The sequence below is a fragment of the Bos mutus genome, chromosome 1 (assembly GCF_027580195.1).
Source record: "Bos mutus isolate GX-2022 chromosome 1, NWIPB_WYAK_1.1, whole genome shotgun sequence".
Taxonomy (NCBI): Eukaryota; Metazoa; Chordata; class Mammalia; order Artiodactyla; family Bovidae; genus Bos; species Bos mutus.
The window spans coordinates 116,594,462-116,618,535 of NC_091617.1; the positions used below are offsets into that span (position 1 = coordinate 116,594,462).

At 41.1% G+C, this 24,074-nt stretch overlaps 1 protein-coding gene and 1 long non-coding RNA gene across 8 annotated transcripts in view; one reads left to right on the top strand and one right to left on the bottom strand.

Moving 5' to 3' along the window:
- Positions 1-6,206, bottom strand: part of TSC22D2 (TSC22 domain family member 2) — a 45,995-nt gene extending 39,789 nt beyond the window's left edge. For 2 of the 5 annotated variants that reach the window (XR_011464876.1, XM_070374770.1), the window contains exon 1: positions 3,214-6,206. Coding sequence is in view for 3 of the 5 variants with exons in the window: in XM_070374770.1 (XP_070230871.1) it covers positions 3,214-5,156 (1,943 nt within the window). In the remaining 2 variants the exon portion in view is untranslated. The remainder of the gene's footprint in view (positions 1-3,213) is intronic. The other 3 variants (XR_011464878.1, XM_070374761.1, XM_070374765.1) reach the window with 3 other exon arrangements.
- Positions 3,902-24,074, top strand: part of LOC138988608 (uncharacterized) — a 36,949-nt gene continuing 16,776 nt past the window's right edge. For 2 of the 3 annotated variants that reach the window (XR_011464880.1, XR_011464883.1), the window contains exon 1: positions 3,902-4,031. This is a non-coding gene — a long non-coding RNA (uncharacterized lncRNA). Of the gene's footprint in view, positions 4,032-19,195; positions 19,732-24,074 lie in introns of those variants that run through there. The other variant, XR_011464882.1, reaches the window with a different exon arrangement.

Below are 24,074 nucleotides of genomic sequence, written 5' to 3' on the forward strand. Positions count from 1 at the left end.
ATCTCATACACGTATCTATGTATACAACTATACAAACAAAATCTGTGTTTATAGCACATACCAGGACACACCACTTAACACTCACAATTTATACTCTTTTATCAGCAGTCATTAGCAAACTACACAAATAAAACTATTAACAAGATATAAAGATATCTGCCACTAGAGGATCCTTACAATCAGGTTTTCAACAGTCTTCTGGTTGCAGTTGACAGTTCACAATTGCAGCCATTCATGAGTTCCTGGAATGTGGCCTACAGAGTTCACATTGGTCAGTTATCTATGGAAAACGATCTGTGCTGTGTTCCTTTTCCAAAAGGGCCAGTAAGATTTTGCACCACCCCCTTTTACCAAATTGGAGTCTGTTAAGCCTATAGGTAGTTTAAAAATTTTTTGTAACCTTTACTGTAGAAATGTCTATGTATTTTTTATGAATCATGTTTTCAACCACTATTACATCCTCCAGTTTACGCAAAATCAATTTAAATAATCTCAACAACTGACCATTAAGCTAGAATGATATAAAATGTTATGCTAATTAACAATATAAGGTCAATGGGCAATGTTAACTGAGAACTTCAAGACTTTTCTTACTTGGCATACAAAACCATCAGTCCCTTTAAAAATAGGATAGTACATAAGGTCTGATTCTTTAAAATAAATGGTCTCAAAATGAGCCAATACAGATCCTTGTATTAAGTAACAGAACCAATATCTACAAGATAGAGTGTTTAATATATCAACTTAAACCACCTGAATCTTTTTATTTTCCATTTTCCTTCCTTTTCTCAAAGAAATAGATTGTGTTTACTAACATCTTAATGGTTTTTTAAAAAGCAAACATCTTTTAAAAAAATATTTAAGGATCTGAAATTTGTCAACCTATTAATAATTACTCAAGACCTCTCACTCCAATATTTTGTTTACATCTGAATGACTGCAAATAAAACTGTATGAAGATTTCAATAAAAGGCAACTTAAAATCATATTAAAAAACAAATTTAAAAAGACCCCCAAACTATTTCTACTTAATGGATTTATTCCTTCACCAGGTGTGTTGGTCCAGTGACAAAACAGTCAAATGTGTAAGATTACATCTTAGAAACTGGCATGTTAAATCAGAAACCAATGAAAGACTATAGCAAAAATTAGAAATGCACATTTGATAAGCAATGAAGATTTTAAAAGACTGGGTGGGGGAGGGAAGTGCCACATTTAAAATAGGAGGATACACACAGGAAAACCCCAGCACTGGTTAACTGTTAAAATTGATAAGAACTCTGATACAGTAGTATCTGTAATTCAGATAGTGGTAGGTTTGGAAATAAGATTCTTGAAATTACCAACTCTTTTAATAAAGAGAAGAAATAAATGCATCCTTGAGGTCATATCCTAAAGGATACAACCCAGAGTTCCCATTTATCAACAGATCTCTCTGCTTCATACCATATCATCACATTAAAGTTCTGGCGAATATAAATGCAAAAAAACTGAGAGGTATGAAGGACAGAAAAATACATTCAGTTCACAGGTGTGCATGTGTTTTTTTGGGGTGCTGAGGGGCTGAGAAACCAGTCATTATTTCTTGAAGAGATATGAGGTGGGGGGATGTACAACAGGAACAGAGAGGTAAACAAATGATTATTAACCAACTCATCAAAAAAACTGGTTTCTGGCAGCTAGAAAAGGGAAGATGCTGATTATTACCAAAGGTGAACAAATAAACTCAAATGGCATTTCAGGTGTGCACCAATGTGTGAAAAGTGAAATATGGCAGAAAATGTAGAGAAGGATTTTTCTGAGTGGCTTGTGGAATCAGTCTTTACTTGGTAGTCCCATCCACATAAAATTTCTCAGTGACTAGTTGAGCTCATTTATGGACATGTGGTATTCTCTAAGGGTTCTCAAAATAAAGATACCCCACAAGCAAATCTCCTATTAAAAAAGATGAACTTTGAAGAGAGGATGAATTTCAGTGAGCATTTCAAACCTACAGAAGTATGTAACAAAAATACAAGGATAATTCAAAATGAAAAGAATGTGCAGAAACTCAGAAGAAAATAAGAAGAAAAAGTTTTAACAGGTCTCATCGTATTCTAGATACCAATTACTCCAGAAATCTATAAAGGTACTTCTGATCCTTTACCACATACAAAATTAAACCTTTCTCAAAACAAAAACCCCAGAAAATAAATTTCTAACTGTGAAGTACCTGAAACTCTCTGTGATTTTTAAATGTAATTTTTGGTAATAAGCTAGTTTTTTAAAATTTGCATTATACATACTACGTCAAATTTTCATGTGACATTTCCTCAAAACCACTTGAAATCCTTATTAAACCATAACCAAACATCAACTGTAGTGGACTTGGTATGGCAGTACACCAATCTGCCCTTGAACTGTTTAAAAAGCATCCCCCCTAGAGGGAACCAGTTGTTAACGTTCATATTTTTACTATAAAATCACCCTAATTTTTAAGAACTACAGCTTTCCCTTCTGTCAGAGTCTCATATCTCCCCTTTCTAAAGTAAAAAGATTGATGAAAATAAGAACATCTTTTCAATACACTTTCTGCCTTTTAAAAAAAAAAAAAAGGCATCTTAAAAAAAGTCACTGGGAAGCCTCCTGGCCTGTCCTCTTTTATTAAAGGGCCGAAGACAGGATCTTCAAAGCCGAATTTGACATTTCATCATTATCTCTCCACCCTTTCCAGATACACTGGAGATACCTTACATGGTTATTCCTCTATTACAGGGCCTCCTGGTTTTCCAGAATGGGAGTCTTAACTCATTTTATGTCTTAGTCTCAAAACTCACACTGACAAAACACTCTGCCATTAAGTGTTCAAGTGTGATCGACATCTAATAAAGGGACAATCGTACGGGGCATAACCTACTAGCTACCACCTACAAAACGAGAAGATTAAACTAATATCCACCCTTTCGAACCAACAATGCTGCATTCCTATCCATTTTGGTGCTTATAAACAGCTATGACATCAATTCTACCATTTTTTACATCAGTAATTTAAAACGAATGTCTTTTCAAGAACCGATAAATCAATTTTATTAAATACAAACTATCTTTTATATTTAGAAATGTTAAGGTCCTCAAATTGGAAAAAAGAAACAAAAGAATCTCCCACAACTGCATCCTAAACTACAATGTTTGGTCAAGCATTCCCATCAAATATTTCAAATAAGATTTCCATACCTGTCTTCATCACCATCAACAGGAATAGCTATGCTGAATACAGAGGTGGCGAGACTGTTCATGGGTGTTAACTGAAGGGGGTTTGCCAGGGCATCTGCAACAGGAGGCTTCACAACAGGCTTATTTTCAGCAATGAGAGAAAGTGGTGGTTGAGGTAGGGGTTCTGATTTTCTTCTAGTATCGTCAACTTGCCCGACTAAAGGCTGGGTCTGAGTCTGAAACTGGCTCAGGTCAGACTGCGGTAGACTCGTCGGGGCACTGGCTGTGCCGGGCACTAAGGGCAGCCCCACGTGCTGGATGCTGCTGCCGCTCCTGCTGACCGGAGGCTGGCTGCAAAGCTGCGGCGCCTGGCCCAGGGGCGCGGGAACATTTGGCATAGTAACAGAAGTCGTCGACACACTAGGCACGCTGGGAGCGGGCGCGGCTGCAGGCACGTTGGCAACTCCGGGCACCACGGCGAGAGGGCCGCTGGGCACGACCGACGGCGCGCCGCTGCCACTCATCTGCGGCGGAGGCGCGGCCTGCGGCTGCCCGACCCCGGCGGGAACCAGGCCCGACGGCGCCGTGCCTCCCACGGCAGCCGCGGGCACTCCGGCCGGCTGACCCGGCGCGGCCGGTCCTCCGGTCGCGGGGCCCGGCCCAGGGGCCACCGCTTCTCCGGGCAAGGAGGGCGCACCCATCACCTGCGCGCCAGTGGAGGCGGCGTTCTGGCCGGTGCCCGCGGGGAGACCGGCGACCGCGGCGAGACCCGCTGCTGCGCCCGCGGAAGAGGGCTGCGCCGGGCTGGGCGGCTGCAGGCCGGCCACGTGCGGCTGCAGGTACTCACTCTGGGCGGCGGGCGGGACGGGCAGCAGATGGCCCGGCGGCATCTGAGGCTGAGAATACGCGAACTGCTGGGGCGGGGGCGCGGTGGCAGCGCCCACAGCAAGGCCGGGCTGCGCCAGGGTTACATTCGTCAGCGGCAGGCCCTGTCCGTTGGGCCCCGGGGGCCCGGCGCCCTGGGCCTGGCTGGGCGGCGGGGCTGCCAACCTCTGCGGCGGCCCGGCCGCGGCTCCCGGGAACAGCGGCAACGAAGCCGAGCTTGGAGCCACAGCCCCACCTACGGGCGGCGGCGGCGGCTGCGGCTGCCCAACGCCAAAACTCTGCGGCGGGGCCGGGGCGGGTTGGCTCATTTTCTCCGACTGGGGTAGCTGTGACACAGCAGTCAAGGAGCTGTCAGTTCCCGAGTCAGGCCCATGCGCGCCCGGCACGGAGGCCACCACCACCACCACCGACCCTCCGGTGGCGCCCAGGCCGCTGTCTCGCTCCGCAGTCTGGTCAAAAGTATTGCTGTGCCTAATGCAATCCCCGGACCGGGTCAGGACGCTGCTATCGGAATCCCGCTCATAGTATTCCATACACGTCCATCGGCCGCGTCTATAAGGCTCCCCGCTGCCATGGTCCAGCTTGATCACGCGAAAACGCGAACTACAAGTGGTGGGGGGCTGCGATGAGGCGGCAGTTCCTGGCGTGGCGGACGGCCCTGTGACCGGGGGGGCGCCGGGGGCCCCCGAGGAGGGGACTGAGGTGGCGGCCGGCGACAGGGTGCTGGCCAGCACCCCGGCCACGCTCCGGGCCGAAACGGCTCCTCCTCCGTTCGCCGGAGCGGCTGTAGCGGCCGCCAGCTGTCCATCCAGGAGAAGGTTGGGGGAGACGGTTCCGGGAGTCTCCGCATCCCCAACATTGTTGAGCGTCTCTTCGGAGGAGCTGCGCTCGCAGACCTCCTCGGGGCCGTAATCCGTGGCCCGAGAAACGTCGAATATCTCGGAAGAAACGTCCTCCGTGCGTGACTCATCCGGGTCGTCCAGGCTCTCGGTGTCCTCGGTGATGCTAGTAGCCACCTGGGCCGTAGTGACACTGGTGATCTGGAAGCAGCTCTTCTTCTTGGCCGGCATCTTGGACATGGTGAGGAAGGCTGGAAGGGCAGAGAGGCACCCGGCTCCTCCGCGATCTTGCCAGAAACCAGGAAGGGCAGAACACTGGCCCCCAAAGACAAAGTCCGCGTCCGTGCTGGGGTCTGAGGCCCGCCGCTCTAAGAGTCACGGGCTGATCCGGGCGCCGGCCGCTCCGTGAGACATCCTCCTCCCGTTTCCTTATCCGAATCTGTCTCTACGGCTCTGCCCCCGTCTCACTCGTGCGGCGGCTCCTCCTTCCTTCTCGCCTCCCGCAGTCGCGGCGCCTCAATTCAATCCCCCCAGTGGCGGCGAGAGCACTATCCCAGGGGCGGGTCGGCTGCTTCCTCCTCGCGTCTTCGGGCCGCCGTGGTCAATCCAGCTCCGCGCGGTCAGCAGGCCTAGGCTGGGGGTGGGAGTGGGAGGGCGAAGGGGAGGCGGCGGCGGCGTGAGGGGCGGTGCTGCCCCGCTCCGGCTCTTCGAACCAGTGCCGGCGTCAGCTCCGGGCTCTCGGACGCCGAGGGAAGCAGGGTGGCGAGTCCGGAGCCAGGGATTCCTGATTCAGCCAGGAGCTGCGGGCGGGTGGCGGAGCTTCGGCGCGGGCGGGCGGCCCTCCCTCCCCGGCTCTAGCCGGAGCTCAGTCCCAGGGACATGTCGACTGTCTCAGGCGGAAACCTGCTCCGGGGGAGGGGAAAGCCGGCTCGGTCCTCCCCTATACAGGGGGAGCCACCCCCGCGGGCGGGCGGTGGCGGCGGTCTCGGCCTTCCCCTCGCGGCTCCTGAGAGAGTGAGGGGCGGCGGCCGGCAGGCCGGCAAGCGACGGCGCGCCGGCTGTGTGAGGTAGCTGCGGTAGCTTCTTCCACTCTTCCTCGGTGCGCCCGGTTCGCAGGCCGTGTAGAAACTGAAATTCAAACTGCTGAAGCGGCGGCTGCAGCTCCCTCCCCTCGGCCAAGATGGGGCTGAAATGGCCGCGCCAGGGATGCTGGGAGGAGCAGCAGCCCCGCTGCCGCCGCCGCTGCCGACTAAAATGCCGCCGCTGCCGCAGCCACCGCCAGCGCCGCAGCCGCCGCCGTTCCGTGACGCACCGGCGTCGTGACGTCACCGCCCCGCCCCCTCCGGTTTCCTGCAGAGTTTCGCGTGGAGGCTGGGGGGTAGTGGGCGGGGCTAAAGGTTAAAACGGGGAGCGGTTTTTTTTTTTTTAATTTAAAAAATTTTTTAAATTTAAATTTTGCCCTGTACGTCTTTAAGAGTTGAAGAACTAAAGACTCTTAAATTCCAACTCTAGGAAAACTTACAGCCGCGCCAACTGAAGGTTTTTATATCGGTTTATTCGGAGACTTTGGAAACTGGAGGTCATGTGCTTGCTGTGTCTAATGTTTAGCAAAATCTTAGTGAAAGAAGGCGATAGGAATGGAGGTTGGGGGATTTAGCTAGGATAAAGAGGGAGACGGCTGGAGGAACCGAATCACTTATAAAAAGCCTTTCCTGAAAATGAATTTTATCCACTATAGTCAGAAGAGTGAAATATTGAGAGAAATGAGGACGATTAACCAAGAATAGCAAGCCAGATTGAGTCAGAAAAAGGATCTTTCAGCCAGAAATTTTAGTCTCCAACAATGGCATCAGGAGATGGTTACTTGCCCAGGATGAGGTCAGTTTAAAAAAAGATTAGAGGTTACCAATATATTCCTAATTTTCCTGAGTTTGTTGTGATTCCAGCATCGAAGAGTTCGTTTAAACATCTTGAGACTGTTTTTACTTTCAGCATGAAATCAGCTTATGGGCTCCATAAATGTAGAACCTACTGCGTTAAATAGTTGTAGTTCTTTCTTCTGTTTATTCTGAAACTCTTAGAGCCAGAGTGTTAGATGGCTTGGATTGGGCCATGAACAATCAGAGCAAGTTAGAAAGCACTCTTTCCTGTCCAGAAAGCAGCTATGCAAGTACTGGAGAATTTACCATCATTTAGTTACTCTCTGGCAAAAGAAAATGGTAACGTCGTTCTTTTAAGTAGTTTTTAAAAAAAGAGGAAGGTGGCTCTTTGACACATCGTTTAGGTAAAATCTAAAGTGTCTTGATGGAATTCAAAGTTTAATATCTATTACAGCTTTAGCAATCATATCATGACTGACATAAATCAAGGTAATTATTGTATTCAGTTCTCTAATCTTTGAAGAATAGAAATATTTTTTATCCCAAAGGATCTTTTGATAATTTAAAATTTCAGAGAACTTTTTAGGTCATTAGTTGAAAATAATATACAAGGATATGTCTATGTCATTAAACTTTAGGAGAAATTATGTATTCCAAACCAAATGACTGAGGTCAGGATTTGAAATAAGACCACATAATAAAATCCCTGCTTCTTAAGGGGACGGGAGAGAGTAAAGGAACCAAGGATAACATAATGCTGCTATTGTGGCAAAAATAGCTAATGGAATGTTTCATTACTAAATCTGTAATTTCAGTAATTGTTAGAGACAGTTTTCCATCAATAAGTTAGATCAACTGGTTACATCAAATATGAGTTTATAAAAACTTCATTTTGGATTGATTTACTAGATTGTTAAAAGTGATGATCAATGGGTGATATTATGTGGGCAGCTTTTGGAAAAGTAAATATTTTATGCCTGCTTGTCCAATTGCATTATATTATTACATCAACTTCATATATACATATATGTCACTTCAGTTCAGTCACTCAGTCATGTCCAACCCTTTGCAACCCCATGGACTGCAGCATGCCAGGCCTCCCTGTCCATCACCAACTCCCAGAGCTTATTCAGACTCATGGCCATTGAGTTGGTGATGCCATCCCACTATCTCATCCTCTGTCGTCCCCTTCTCCTCTCGCCTTCAGTCTTTCCCAGCCTCAGGGTTTTTTCAAGTGAGTCAGCTCTTCACATCAGGTGGCCAAAGTATTGGATTTTCAGCTTCAACATCAGTCCTTCCAATGAACACTCAGGACTGATCTCCTCTAGGATGGACTGGTTGGATCTCCTTGCAGTCCAAGGGACTCTCAAGAGTCTTCTCCAACACCACAGTTCAAAAGCATCAATTCTTCGGCGCTCAGCTTTCTTTATAGTCCAACTCTCACATCCATACATGACCACTGGAAAAACCATAGCCTTGACTAGACGGACCTTTGTTGGCAAAGTAATGTCTCTGCTTTTTAATATGCTATCTAGGTTGGTCATAACTTTCCTTCCAAGGAGTAAGCGTCTTTTAATTTCATGGCTTCAGTCACCATCTACAGTGATTTTGGAGCCCCCAAAAATAAGGTCTGCCACTGTTTCCACTGTTTCTCCATCTATTTCCCATGAAGTGATGGGACCAGATGCCATGATCTTAGTTTTCTGAATGTTGAGCTTTAAGCCAACTTTTTTACTCTCCTCTTTCACTTTCATCAAGAGGCTCTTTAGTTCTTCTTCACTTTCTGCCATAAGGGTGGTATCATCTGCATATCTGAGGTTATTGATATTTCTCCCGGCAATCTTGATTCCAGCTTGTGCTTCATCCAGCCCAGCATTTCTCATGATGTACTCTGCATAGAAGTTAAATAAGCAGAGTGACAATTAACAGCCTTGACGTACTTGGACCCAGTCTGTTGTTCCATGTCCAGTTGTAACTGTTGCTTCCTGACCTGCATACAGATTTCTCAAGAGGCAGGTCAGGTGGTCTGGTATTCCCATCTCCTTCAGAATTTTCCACAGTCTATTGTGATCCACTGTTTATTTGGCTATGTCAGGCCTTAGTTGTGGTGCTTGGACTTGGTTGCCCCATGGTATGTAGACTCTTAGTTCCTGGACCAGGGATTGAACCCATGTCCCCTGCATTGGAAGGTGGATTCTTAACCACTGGACCATCAGGGGAATCCCACATCAATTTCTCGATTACTTGTTATGCTACTCTTATATTTAAAGGAAACATTTAAGATGTTAAGTAATCCATAAGACTATTTCTCCTTAAAGGATATATTATGAAATGAAAGTGATGACAAAGGTAACTTAGAAGACATCAGTAATGGGCTATACTTCTAGTAAGGATAGAGTTAAAGATGTTAAAGGCATCTTAGCAAAAAATAAGATTTATAAAGTTAGAATTTTTATTTATCTGTTGAAGGATTTGTGTGTGTTTAAACTAATAATATAGTTATCTTGAAAGTAAGTTTTCAAAAGCTTTTAAGGCCCTAGCTTCTTTTATACATTTTCTATTTAAAAATGTAAGGAATTCATTGCATAAAATTTCTATTAAGAAATGATAAGAACTTTGCTTTATGTAAATAAGTTTGAAATTTTATATCAAACAAAAAAATCATATAACTGTGATGAAACTACAAAAAGCTATGTAATTTCTGGTTGGCCCACAAAAAATTAAAAGCCAACATGTAACTAAAAGCAGGATATACATTCAAGTATGTATGTGTGTGTTGGGGTGGGGGGTGCTTCCTGAGTGGCTCAGTGGTAAAGAATCTTCTGCCAATGAAGGACACATGGGTTCAATCCCTGGCTTGGGAAGATCCCCTGGAGAAGAAAATGGCAAACCAATCTAGTATTCTTGCTTGGGAAATCCCATGGACAGAGGAGCCTGGTGGGCTACAGTCCATTGGATTGCAAAAGAGTCAGACACGACTTAGTGAAGAAACAACAACGTGTGTGTGTGTGTGTGTGTGTGTGTGTATAAAGTTCATAATAAGTAACTTGGTAGTATAACTCACTGGAACTGGAAAGCTCCCTGGAGTACCAAAACTCAAGGCTGGCTGTATTAAGGCAACTATCCTTGTTTCTTGCCTGACCCAGAAACTGCAGGTGGAAACTGTGGGACTCCTTGGTTACTGCTCTAGCACTTCCAACTTGACTGTCCTGTGCTTGATTCTTCCCTCAAAGACTTAATCTGACATAATTTAGGGGGGAAAATGACTTAGAAACTAAGGAATATTTCCACTGATTGGGAAAAAACGAAACAAAACACGAAACAATTATGGCAGAAAGATCTTTTCATCACGTGAGAGCATCATGCCCCCAAATTTTACTAGGTTATCATCTACCCTTATCAATTTGTTGTTCAGTCACTAAGTCATGTCTGACTCCTTGGGATCCCATGGACTGCAGCATGCCAAGATTCCCTGTCCTTCACTGTTTCCCCAAGTTTGCTCAAACTCATGTCCAATGAATCAGTGATGCCATCCAACCATCTCATCCTCTGTCATCCCCTTCTTCTCCTGCCTTCAGTCTTTCCTAGCATCAGGGTCTTTTCCAGTGAATTGGCTCTTCACATCAGGTGGCCAAAGTATTGGAGTTTCAGCTTCAGCATGAATGCTTCCAATGAATATTCAGAGTTGATTTCCTTTAGGATTGACTGATTTGATCTCCTTGCAATCCAAGGTACTCTCAAGGGTCTTCTCCAGCACTACAATTTGAAAACATTGATTCCCAGATGGAAAACTATTTTATAGTCACAAGATCCTGGGATGTAAACCAGAGATACTCAAGAAAACCTGACTTTTTTTTTTCTCAATGAATGAATATGATATTTAAAATAGTAATAGTATATAATCTAAACACTCTGGGATAGAGAAAAGAAAGCTATACTTTCAGTAAAAATGAAGCAATTGCCTAGGTAAAGAGAAGTAACTCTTTAGAATTAATACTACCAGTCAGACAGTGACATTTATTGAGCATTATCTTGTGTGAATTAGGAATTGGATGGTTTTTATTCCAGCAAAGAAATTTTTCTGGAATTTAGAAATAACTTGAATTTATTTTCTATACTAAAAAAGTTTTTTTTTCTTGACTGCACCATGCAGCATGTGATACCTTAGTTCCCTGACGAGGGATCAAACCTGCACCTCCTACAGTGGAAGCACGGAGTCTTAACTACTGCACTGCCAGGGAAGTCCCTATTTTCTATAATTTTATCACTAAATTGTTAGAAAAACACAAAGCGGAGGACTAATTTTCAGGTTCCAAGAGCGTTTGTTAGAAGTAAATATCAGTTGTCTAAATAATAAGTACTTCATTTATTACTATGATTTACCTTTGGTCTCATTTATGGAATAATGTCTTATTAATAACCCCTGACAGTGAAGCCATTTTATACTATTTTCCAAAAGGGAAAGAAGTGTAACAGAAAAGGACTAAGGCTAGTGAAATTCCATGAATACTTTTATAAAGAAAAATATAATTGAGATGTACAAACTTTGAGAACAAAGTATGTAAAATTTTCACATTTAAGAAAAGTTCTATTAGATACTCTTCTAAAGTGATATACTAGCAAACAATGATGTCCTTTTTTAATATTGAAGATTTCCTTGAGTCCCAAAGATCTTTGACGTTCAGGCAAAATATAGCAATTTGATGAAAGAAAAGGGTGCATCTTGAACTAAATAATAAATATCCTATTAAAGCCTACTTTCTTTTATTATGGAACTTAATTTAGAATCCAAAACATTAATTCTGTGGTTTTGAAATCTAGCTTAAATAAGAAAATCTATTAATGACTATATCCCCCCCACCATTTTTTTTAAACATTATGTTACCACTTGGAATAAAATTAATCTACATCTCCAGTTTTGCTATCACTTTGTTTTGTGATCACTGACAAGTCTTTATTAATCCCTCAGTTTTCCTGTTACTAAAAAGAAACAACATTGTGGTAAAGGGGTGTTAAACTTCCAACCCCAGAGAAAGAATGGATGGAAAAAGATAATACATGTAGCACTGTTTTGGCATCTTTGGGAAGATAATATCTTTGGCATCTTTGGGAATGTGATGCTATTGGTAGTAAAATTTTCAATACAATTTGTTAATTAAAAACAAAGTTATGAGGTGTACATGATTTTAGGAAGAAGACGTATTCTGTCAGAGATGAGCTATTTATTTACAAACATTTAATAGCATATCCTTTGGTATGTGAATCATCACTGTCTATTCTGTCCTTTGTATATGAAGTTGGTATATGCACAGTTGTGATTATGTATCATTTCAAGTGATGATATACCTATAACTTTAAGTTATGACTTTACACTCACAAAAGAACATTGAAAGACATTGTCAGTTTCTAGACTTCTGGATTATAGTTCCCTGTGTATGTTAATATTATCATCTTACAAAGTTTTTTTTAAATATGTTTGAGTAGAAATTTATATACATGTTATTTGGACGTAAAGGATGGTCTAAGTGTTTCCAGCGGTCATGTATGGATGTGAGAGTTGGACTATAAAGAAAGCTGAGCGCCGAAGAATTGATGCTTTTGAACTGTGGTGTTGGAGAAGACTCTTGAGAGTCCCTTGGACTGCAAGGAGAGCCAACCAGTCCATCCTAAAGCAGATGAGTCCTGGGTGTTCATTGGTAGGACTGACGTTGAAGCTGAAACTCCAATACTTTGGCCACCTGATGTGAAGAGCTGACTTGTTGGAAATGACCCTGATGCTGGGAAAGATTGAGGGCAGGAGGAGAAGGGGACAACAGAGGATGAGATGGTTAGATGGCATCACCGACTCAATGGACATGGTTTTGGGTAGACTCTGGCAGCTGGTGATGGACAGGGAGGACTGGCATGCTGTGGTTCATAGGGTCGCAAAGAGTTGGACACGACTAAGCAACTGAACTGAAGTGTGGTTGGCTAATAATCTGATGGTCATTCTAACCTGGGTGATGGGACTACTTTTAATTTAAAGGAACAAAAGGTTGAAAGGCACAGCTGGAATCTTGACTACTTTGTATTTGAAGTTATGTTTTAATTCAAAACTAACTAGTTCTTTAGTCATTGGGAACAAAACACTTTTAGCATTTAACTTTAGAATACTTGAAATCCAAATCTGACAGCATTCATTCTCATTAAAAGCTCAACTCATGATCCATGTTTGTACAAGGATTTGTATGTTACTTAAAATGTCCATGAAACAAGCTGCTTCTCTGCAAATTAATACTGCTCTTTCCATCTGTTCCCTAGGATCTTTGGAAAAGAAGGGAAATAGGGGAAAAGTGCAAAATTAAGGTGAAATGCTAACCGAAAGGTCATTCCAGTTATGGCCATCAAATCCCTAATGAATAACCATATTGTGATTATTGTGGCATCCATTTTGTGGTACTTACCTATTTTTAAACTAAATTGACCAGTTACAAATATATTTTCGTCTTCAAACATTTAGGGTATTTTCTCCATCTTCAGCCTGTCTTTTTTGATTTTGATACTAATTTTTCTTTTTTTGCATATTGCATACGTTCATTCACTGACTGATCTAATTCTAGATTTTTTTGTTTATAAAAATTTCATTCTTACTTGCTGTATAGATACTCTGTCAATACAGCAGTTCTACCCTTGAAGGAAAAGATAATCAACCTTTTCCACAAAAATGCATATTTCCAAGAAAGAGGAATTGTGTGGTAATGATTCATTCACATTATCCAAGTATTCTCCACTGAATTTCTTTCAGCTTAATTACTATGCTTAAATAGTTGTGCTTTTTTTTTTTTGTATTCTTATTGTTTATTTTTATTGGCATTATTGAATACTCTAACAACATCTAAGTGTATTGCTAAGGGTACTACTGAATGTTATAGAGAGAGAGACAAAGGTGAATAACATAAATCAAAACTTGACTACAGCTTACTTCGTTTTCATCGGAAATATTATGTTTTGATGAAAGAAAAAAATCTCTTGGTAACATTAGCCTTATATTTTGAACAAACATCTTTAAAGATTTTTTTTTTTTAACGTGGACCATCTTTTAAAGCCTTCAGTGAATTTGTTGCAACATTGCTTCTGTCTTATGTTTTGGTTTTTATGGCTGTTAGGCATGTAGGATCTTAGTTCCCTGAGCAGGGATGAAACCTGCACCCCCTGCATTGGAAGGTGAAGTCTTAACCCTTGGACCACCAGGGAAATCCCTGAATAAACAGCTTTAAATATCTATTTGTTTCTTCACTCAAAAAATATTTAGAAGCCCCACTATATGCTGGCCTCTTCTCTAGACTTGGGAAAACACTTATGAATTAGACTAGAAAAGGAAAGTCCCTTCTTCTAAAGGTCTTATGTTTTAATAGGGAAACAGACACTGAAAAGCAAAAAAAAAAAAAGTTGTAATTTCAAATATTTACAAGAGTTAAGAAGAAAGAAAACAATCATGGGAGATGGGAGGCAGGGCACCTTAGGTGTGTGGCAGGTGGGCCTATGGAAAGACATTTTTGAGTCAAGGGCAAGCTCATTGTCAATAGCCAGCATTTAAGGAGGAGAGACAGGTGCAGACAATGACCCTGAGGTGGAAACCAGTGTGTGGTGGAGAGGGAGCTGGAAGCATCTGCAGGGAGCAGGGGCCAAGCAAAAAAACTTGTATTTTATTTTAAATATAATGGAAAGCCACGGGAGGGTTATAAGCAGAGGATTAACGTAACCTGATTTACATTTAAAAAGAAACCTTTTTGTTTTCTTAATCTCTCATAGTTTAGAATATGTTGTGTATTATGTTTAGACAAAGCTAAGCTTCTCATTATGTAGTCAAAGACAAGTTTATAGGGCTATCATATTGTGTCATACCAAAGTGGTAGAAATATCTAACAATCTATGTGACAGTTCTTATATAGAGATTTAATAACTTTATATCAAAATGAAAGGTTAAATCAAAATCAAAATGAATGATTAAATCAAAATCAATACTCATAAATCTTTTTCTCAATGAGACCCTAACTAACTTAATTGCAGTAATTTTGATTACTCAAGAAGAATGTAAAATGCCACATATAAAGAAAAAGAAACCTGTAAACAATGGTGAAAAAAGTTGCATTTTGCTTAAATGCAACATTAGATGAGTGTGATAGAACCCCCTGACAAGAAGAACTTCTAACAAGTAGAGCTAATTTTAGGGAGGCTCAGAACTGAGCCTCATTTTTCCAATGAGATAAAAATATCCATAGATAAATCTAGGGACACTTTGAAGCATTCAGTGAGTCGTAAAAGAGCCACAGAGGAGGAACCGTTCTGGAAGAGGTAGGAGGCAAGGCCATACATTTTGGTATTGCTGGGTTTACTTTCTTTACGAGATTACTATCTAATTTCCCTTTCGGGAGTTTTACTTGGTTTCATGGGCTATTTCTTTGTTAGCAAGAGAACACTAAGATAGCATTCTTTAAAGAGGTTTCACTCTGGTGTATTAGTGGCCACAACTTGCCTAGCCACTTTCTTCACCCCTTCCTTTGTCTTCTCCTGATTCCAGTCCTTTGTGTAAGAAGGTTAAATTAATTCTTACATGCATGTGAAAAGTTACACAGTCGTGTCGACTCTTTGCGACCTCATGGACTATACAGTCCATGGAATTCTCCAGGCCAGAATACTGGAGTAGGTAAACCTTTCCCTTCTCCAGGGGATCTTCCCAACCCAGGTCTTCCTCATCGTAGGCTGATTCTTTACCAGCTGACCCACAAGGGAAGCCCCTTACTATGCATGCATGCGTGCTAAATCGCTTCAGTTTTGTCTGACTCTTTGCGACGCTATGAACTGTAGCCCTCCAGGCTCTTCTCTGCCCATGGGATTCTCCAGGCAAGAATACTGGAGTGGGTTGCCATGCCCTCTTCTACGGGATCTTCCTGTCCAGGGATCCAACCCACCGCTAACCCCACCCCCATCTCTTATATCTCCTGTGTTGTTGGCAGGGGGGTTCTCTACCACTAACGTCACCTGGGACGCTCCAGTTCTTACCATCAGTTCAGTCCAGTCGCTCAGCCGTGTCCAACTCTTTGCGACCCCATGAATCGTAGCATGCCAGGCCTCCCTGTCCATCACCAACTCCCAGAGTTCACTCAAACTCATGTCCATAGAGTTGGTGATGCCATCCAGCCATCTCATCCTCTGTCGTCCCCTTCTCCTCCTGCCCCCAATCTCTCCCAGCATCAGAGTCTTTTCCAATGAGGCAACTCTTCACATGAGGTGGCCAAAGTATTGGAGTTTCAGCTTTAGCATCAGTGCTTCTAATGAACACCCAGGGCTGATCTCCTTTAGAATGGACTCGTTGGATCTCCTTGCAGTCCAAGGGACTCTCAAGAGTCTTCTCCAGCACCACAGTTCAAAAGCATCAATTCTTTGGTGCTCAGCTTTCTTCACAGTGCAGCTCTCACATCCATACATGACCACTGGAAAAACCATAGCCTTGACTAGATGGACTGTTGTTGGCGAAGTAATGTCTCTGCTTTTTAATAAGCGGTCTAGGTTGGTCATAACTTTCCTTCCAAGGAGTAAGCGTCTTTTAATTTCATGGCTGCAATCACCATCTGCAGTGATTTTGGAGCCGAAAAAAATAAAGTCAGCCACTGTTTCCACTGTTTCCCCATCTATTTGCCATGAAGTGATGGGACCAGATGCCACGATCTTAGTTTTCTGAATGTTGAGCTTTAAGCCAACTTTTTCACTCTCTTCTTTCACTTTTGTCAGGAGGCTCTTTAGTTCTTTCTGCCATAAGGGTGGTGTCATCTGCATATCTGAGGTTATTGATATTTCTCCCGGCAATCTTGATTCCAGCTTGGGCTTCCTCTAGCCCAGCGTTTCTCATGATGTACTCTGCGTAGAGGTTAAATAAGCAGGGTGACAATATACAGCCTTGACATACTCCTTTTCCTATTTGGAACCAGTCTGTTGTTCCCTGTCCAGTTCTAATTGTTGCTTCCTGACCTGCATACAGGTTTCTCAAGAGTCAGGTCAGGTGGTCTGGTATTCCCATCTCTTTCAGAATTTTCCATAGTTTATTGTGATCCACACAGTCAAAGGCTTTGGCATAGTCAATAAAACAGAAGTAGACGTTTTTTTCTGGAACTCTCTTGCTTTTTCCATGATCCAGCGGATGTTGGCAATTTGATCTCTGGTTCCTCTGCCTTTTCGAAAACCAGCTTGCATATTGATCAAATTACTCTACAATAACACTGTGTTATTAGTGGAAAAAAGTCACCCAGACTCTTTAGCCTACCCTAGTAATGAATTTTACGTTTGGTTTACTTTTATTTCCAAAAATCAAAACTATTTAAAAAATTTATTTATTTTTTAATTGACGGATAATTGCTTTACAGAATTTTGTTGTTTTCTGGAGCTGGTGATTAATAACCTGTCTACCAATGCAGGAGACGTAAAAACATTTAAAGATGAACATTTGGCATTATTTGATATTTAAAAAATGATGGTAAAATAATCAAGTTAAAAAACATTAAACAAAATTGTATCTCATCTTTGGGATAAAATTACATGTACACATAGGATAACAATTTGGGGGAAAATATATCTGCACTTGGTGACTGTCTCTGGGTGATAAGATTATAGGCTTTTTTGTTTAATTTTTAAAAACAGTTTCCAAATTTTCTGCAATGATCACATAAAATTTTCACCTAATGTATTAGTATCATATTTTTAAAATGTATTCACACACACTACCTAAACCAAAAGAGACTTCATAAAGGTCATAAGAAGATATGAGACTACAATTTTACTTTTGTGTTAGATGGCACTTCATAATTGCAGTCCAAAGACAAAGTGCCCGTCATAAGCACTATATATTTGAATGCCATCAGAAGATAATAGTTGGAATGATTAGTGCTTTTTCAGATGAATTAAATTAATGCAGAAACATTTTAAAGAACAAACTTACGAGATAAAAAAGGAATTCAAAAAGGAATTAAAAGGACATGAATGGAAAAATATTTAAAATTCGAGAAGTAAAGCTGAATACAACGGGTGTGTCAGGACACCTTTGTTATCGTATGCACTGCAGCTATCTTTCTGTCTAGCTATGTGTCCTTGCACAGGTCATCACCTCTTTGGGTCTCATATTCTTTATCTGTAAAATAATCAGGTTGAATGAGAGGACTATTTTTGGTTTTGATGACTTTTTGGTTTTAAGATTTTATAAATCTAGACTTCCAAAAAACAAGATTGGAGCCTTGGTTTTGCGTGCAACGGCCAACATATACATGGATCCACAAAACATTTTTGCTTTAGCTTTTGTGTTGTTGTTCAGTTGCTAAGTTGTATCTGACTCATTGCAATCCCGTGGACTGCAGCACACCAGGTTCCTTTGTCCTCCACTGTCTCTCTGCTTTTTTACCACCAGACACACCCACAACCGAGCGTCATTTCTGCTTTGGCCCATACGATTCATTCTTTCTGGAGCTATCAGTAACTGCCCTCTGCTGTTCCCCAGTAGCATATTGGACACCTTCTGACCTGGGGGACTTCTCTTCCAATGTCATATGTTTTGCCTCTTCATACTGTTCATGGTGTTCTCCAGGCAAGAATACTGGAGTGGATTGCCATTCCCTCTTCCAGTGGACTACATTTTGTCAGAACTCTTCACTATGACCTGTCTGTCCTGGGTGGCCCTGCATGGCATGGCTCATAACTTTATTAAATTCCATGAGCCACTTTGCTCAGACAAGGCTATGATCCATTAAAGGGTGCTTTAGCTTTGGGAACACTTGAATATGCTAGTTATTGGCTGATTCCCTCAAGGTACCCTTCTGAATCAGGACTTTTGCACTTACTGTACCTTCTGCTCCTTCTCTGAGATATTTGCACGACTAATTCCTTCACCTTCTTCAAATCTTTGCTCAAACATCACCTTTTCAGTGTGACTACCCTGACTATTTAAAACGATAAGCTCCTCCCACATCCATCCCTATTTCCTGCTTTTTCTCTATTGTACTTATTACCTTCTAATACGTTATTCTTTTATTTATTGTCTATCTTCCCACACTAAAATTAAAAAGGGAGAGGGCAAAGTCTTTTTAACCTGTTTTGTTCATTCTTATATTTCCAAAATCTATAATAGAGCCTGGCACATATTAGATTCTCAATAGATAGTGTATAAAAAAATGAATTTTCCATTTTTATAACATCCTACATTTTCATTCAGTATTATGAAAATAAAACAATATGCCTAAAATCATGAACAGTGGGAAATTCACTGCAGTAACATGTATCTTTAAAAGAAAAAATATTTAAATTAGATGAAGATTTTTATCGAAGCAATTTTAATTTTTACAGAAATTTCAGAAGATATGCAAGCTATATATATTGGATCATATGTAGAAGTCCTTGAGAATTCTGTAGTATTCTGTAGAAAACAGAAGGTTGAAATTTTGATCAAGAATACACATTCCTTTGACGTTAGTCATTCTTAATCATATTTAACTCAAGGCACATTGAAATATTTTAAATATTTTGTGTAATAGTTTAGTTTAAATAGCATTTCTTTTACATAGGAACATTTAATAAATAGAATCACTCTAGGGGTTAAAGACCTTATTTAGTTTTCTTATAGATATGTCACTATAGTAACAAACATTGGAAAAACAAGTCTATTTTGAATTCATAAAGTCTAAGTGTTATGCATTAATGAATACCTAGACTAAAAAAATATCTTTTTTATAGACTCCTTGGGCTTTGTTTTCTTCATGTTTGGTTTGGCTGCTCTCATTTACATACTTGTTCTCATTAGGGTTTCAATTTCAGAGCTGGACTCACTCTGCAGTGGGAACAAATGTCTTGCCACGTGATACCAACTTTCCATTACATCTTGAAGCATTTGCAGTCCCAGAGGCAAAGAATTTATGGTTGGTACACGAGAGATGGAACCATCACATAAAAGAAGGCAAATTTGAAAACACTTTTTCTCGGTGCCAATATAGTTTTAACATAATGAGAACTCAGAATAATCATGTAATGACCAAAAATGAATCATTGTTAAAACACTGTTTTGGGCATAAAATAGCTAATGTTTCTAGTTGGCTGATAATTTTCATAGCAACCATGGTATTTGGCATGTCCTAAACACCTTTCATTAGAGGCCTTCAGATCTCTTTGAAGCAGTTCATTATACTCTGAAACAGTTCAGAGAATAAGAGAGAATAATCCACAAGTTTTGCTGATATTCTATAGCTGTGTAGAGGGCATCACGTAGCAAATACTGAAAATGCACTATGAGATTTCTCAGTAACTCTCTAGTCAAGTAGGAAATGGAGCAGATGCAGCAAGAGACATTCAGAATAAGTACTGAAAGTCAAGTCCCAAGTTAGAGTTTGGTCAGAATTCCAAACTTAATTGTTTTGTTCTTTTTTAAAAGTTGAAGTATATGAATTGCTTTAGTCTTAAAAAAAAAAGTAGATAAATCATGGAGGCTATTTCAATGAAGTTGAAGTGAAGTCGTTCGGTCGTGTCTGACTCTTTGAGACCCCATGGACCAGGCTCCTCCCATGGGATTTTCCAGGCAAGAGTACTGGAGTGGGTTGCCATTCCCTTCTCCAGAGGATCTTCCCCGCCCAGGGATCAAACCCTGGTCTCCCGCATTGTAGGCAGTTGCTTTACCGTCTGAGCCACCAGGGGATAATGAATCATGGAGGCTATTTCAATAGCAGGGTCACTATTAATATCCATAAAAATAACATGGCACCATATTCCCAAGGAGTTTTGTATACTTCCCATTTCTCCGTATTCCTTACCGTTTTAGAGGGTTTTTGGTGGCAAGTATTATTTTAGTTTTGGCTAGAAAATCAAGGGAAAAGAGTATTGAGAATAGCAGTCAATAACTGTAAGAACTAATTGTGTAACTGTTCACATCTCTGATCATACCTTGCACTCATTTTACACTTTATGGTTGTTAAACTCTTGCCATGTATCATATCATTTCACCCTTATAACCATATATCTATGACTTGGGACAAGTTATTCAGCCTATGGCCATGCTTCCCATTTTTACCAAATGGGCGGCATTTAATAGATATCCTTAACTAAGTCTACAGGAATGTTCCAGAATTAATAATAGTATAGTCCAATGCATTATGAACCCTTTAAAAGAAAGGTACTATTATAAGTGGAAAGTATATTATTTATCTAACTTGGGAAACCAAAATTTAGAGAGACCAAGTGAGTTGGCCTTAAGCATTTAACCACATTAGTCCCAAGAAATACACAGAATCAAGGATTAACATGTTTATATTTTATAGCTTAGGTAAAAAGCATGAGCTCTTATTACAAAGGGCAAGATATTGGCTCTTAAGTGGAAAATAGTACTTTCCAAAAACAGAAACAAATACTTATTCTGACCCATGAACTAACCAATTTTATTTAAATGTATCAAACTGAATATGATTTCATCAGTTATTGATCAACATTCAGGCTACATACATATGACAGCTGATGACAAAATCAGTTTATTTGAGGGACTTCCCTGGTGGTCCAGTGACTAAGACTCCACACTCCCACTGCAGGGGGCCTGGGTTTGATCCCTGGTCAGGGGCCTAGATCCTGCATGCTGCAATGAAGAGCAAAGATCCTGTGTTCTGCACCTAAGACCCTGCATACCCAAATAAATAAATTAATTTTAAAAATAAGTATGGAAAAAAACCCATTTATTTGAAAAGATACCCAATTTGAGCACTGACAAAATTATTTGTAGATAATTACAGAATTATCCTGTAATTATTCTGAATTACGTACACTGAAAGGAGAAATAGGTAATATTTTTGATAAAAATAGTATTTTCCAAATATGTATATATATCAGTTAAGTTCAGTCGCTCAGTTGTGTCTGACTCTTTGCAACCCCATGAACTGCAGCATTCCAGGCCTCCCTGTCCATCACCAAATGCTGGAGTCCACCCAAACCCATGTCCGTTGAGTCAGTGATGCCATCCAACCGTCTCATCCTCTGTCATCCCCTTCTCCTCCTGCCCTCAATCTTTCCCAGCAACAGGGTCTTTTCAAGTGAGTCAGCTCTTTGCATCAGGTGGCCAAAGAATTGGAGTTTCGGCTTCAACATCAGTCCTTCCGATGAACACCCTGGACTGATTTCCTTTAGGATGGACTGGATGGATCTCCCTGCAGTCCAAGGGACTCTCAAGAGTCTTCTCCAACACCACAGTTCAAAAGCATCAAATCTTCAGCGCTCAGCTCTCTTTATAGTCCAACTCTCACATACATACATGACCACTGGAAAAACCATAGCCTTGACTAGATGGAACTTTGTTGACAAACTAATGTCTCTGCTTTTCAATATGCTGTCTAGTTTGGTCATAACTTTTCTTCCAAGGAGTAAGCGTCTTTTAATTTCATGGCTGCAGTCACCATCTGCAGTGATTTTGGAGCCCCCCAAAATAAAGTCTGACACTGTTTCTACTGTTTCCCCATCTATTTCCCATGAAGTGATGGGACCGGATGCCATGATCTTCGTTTTCTGAGTGTTGAGCTTTAAGCCAACTTTTTCAGTCTCTTCTTTCACTTTCATCAAGAGGCTTTTGAGCTCCTCTTCACTTTCTGCCATAAGGGTGGTGTCCTCTGCATATGTGAGGTTATTGATATTTTTCCAGTCAATCTTGATTCCAGCTTGTGCTTCCTCCAGCCCAGCGTTTCTCATGATGTACTCTGCATGTAAGTTAAATAAGCAGGGTGGCAATATACAGCCTTGACGTACTCCTTTTCCTATTTGGAACCAGTCTGTATATACATGATCAGAATAATATTTCATATGTAATAGTTAACTTCATCTGTGAGTATAGCCTTACCAAAGAGTTTACATATTGGAATAAAACTCCCTTAAGAACATTGGATATTTATGTCTCAGTTTGAATGATATGATATTCTCTAGTTTCTAAATTGTCATTCTCTTTAAAATATATTATTACCCAAAACTACAGGCCTAAAAAATTATTTGCTTGTTAGCATTTACTAAACATTGCTAACATTCTCAAATGATCATTTTAAATTATTTTATTTAAAACTTTTTTATAATGGAGAATTCCAGTATATATAAAAGTAGAAAGAATTATATAACAAGTGACAACAATTGCATATTTAGCAGGGTTCCTTGAAAATGGAGAAAAAGTGAGAACAGAGAGAGATGGAAAAGAATAAGTCTTTAGCATGTGCCAGGCAGTGTGGTAAATGCTTAAATGTGTCTTCATGGAATTTCTACGACAACGCTATGGGATAAGCATTATCACCTCTAGTTTGGAGATGAAGCTGTTGAGCCTGAGAGAGATTGAGGATTTCCTCAGGGGTTTAGAATCAGAGCCACATTTGAACTGGATCTGAGTGCCCGCCAGGTCCATGTTCTTGCCATGGCTCCATTTGATAATTTATCAACCACCAGATTAGATGTTCCCAAACTTGAGAAGAGAAACTACTTTCTGGATTTTTGTTTTGTTTGGAGATCTCATAATGGTGAAGGAAGAGGCCAAGAGAAAGTGGTTAAATCTGTTACGGATGAATTTAAGGAGAAGGGTTGCTGTTGTGAGGTTCTTGAGTGGGGAGGGAAGTGGGGAGAAGGCAGTTCCTTATCAAATGAAAGAAGCAGCACAGGCTTTCGGGTATGCCAGTCAATTAGGCTGATGCGTTGAGAACCTATACTGAGGTTGAATAAAGCTCTCTAGATGACTTATTTCTGTTCAGTTATATTAAGGAGTAGAGCTTTTCTGATACCAGATAAAGAATTTTATTTTTCTATTCTTAAACAAAACAACTGGAGGTGTTGGTCTGTCATTCTATTTCAATTAAAATGAAGATGCATCTTTAGCTGGAATGTATGTGTAACTGTCTTGGAATTAGACTCTCCAGGGTCAGACTATCCTCACACAGCAGACAAGCAAATTCCCGGGATACCAGGCAATGTTTTCAGCAGGCTGCTGCTACTTCCTGTCCCGGAGAAGGGGAGACTTTGGTTCTAATCTCAGCTGTGCAACTGGCAAATCATCTTACCTCTCTGGGCCTCTGTTTTTCCTCCTCTGAAAAATAAGTAGGCTGAACTGAACTGAACAATTTCTAGAACCCCTTCCTATGCTTCTTCCATGCGTTTCCATGAAAAGAACAGAAATCACAGTTTATCCCTTAGTCCCTTTGGGGGAATAAAGCAACATGGAAGGAATTACCTTCCATGGTAAAAATCTCTGTCTGCTATACAAATT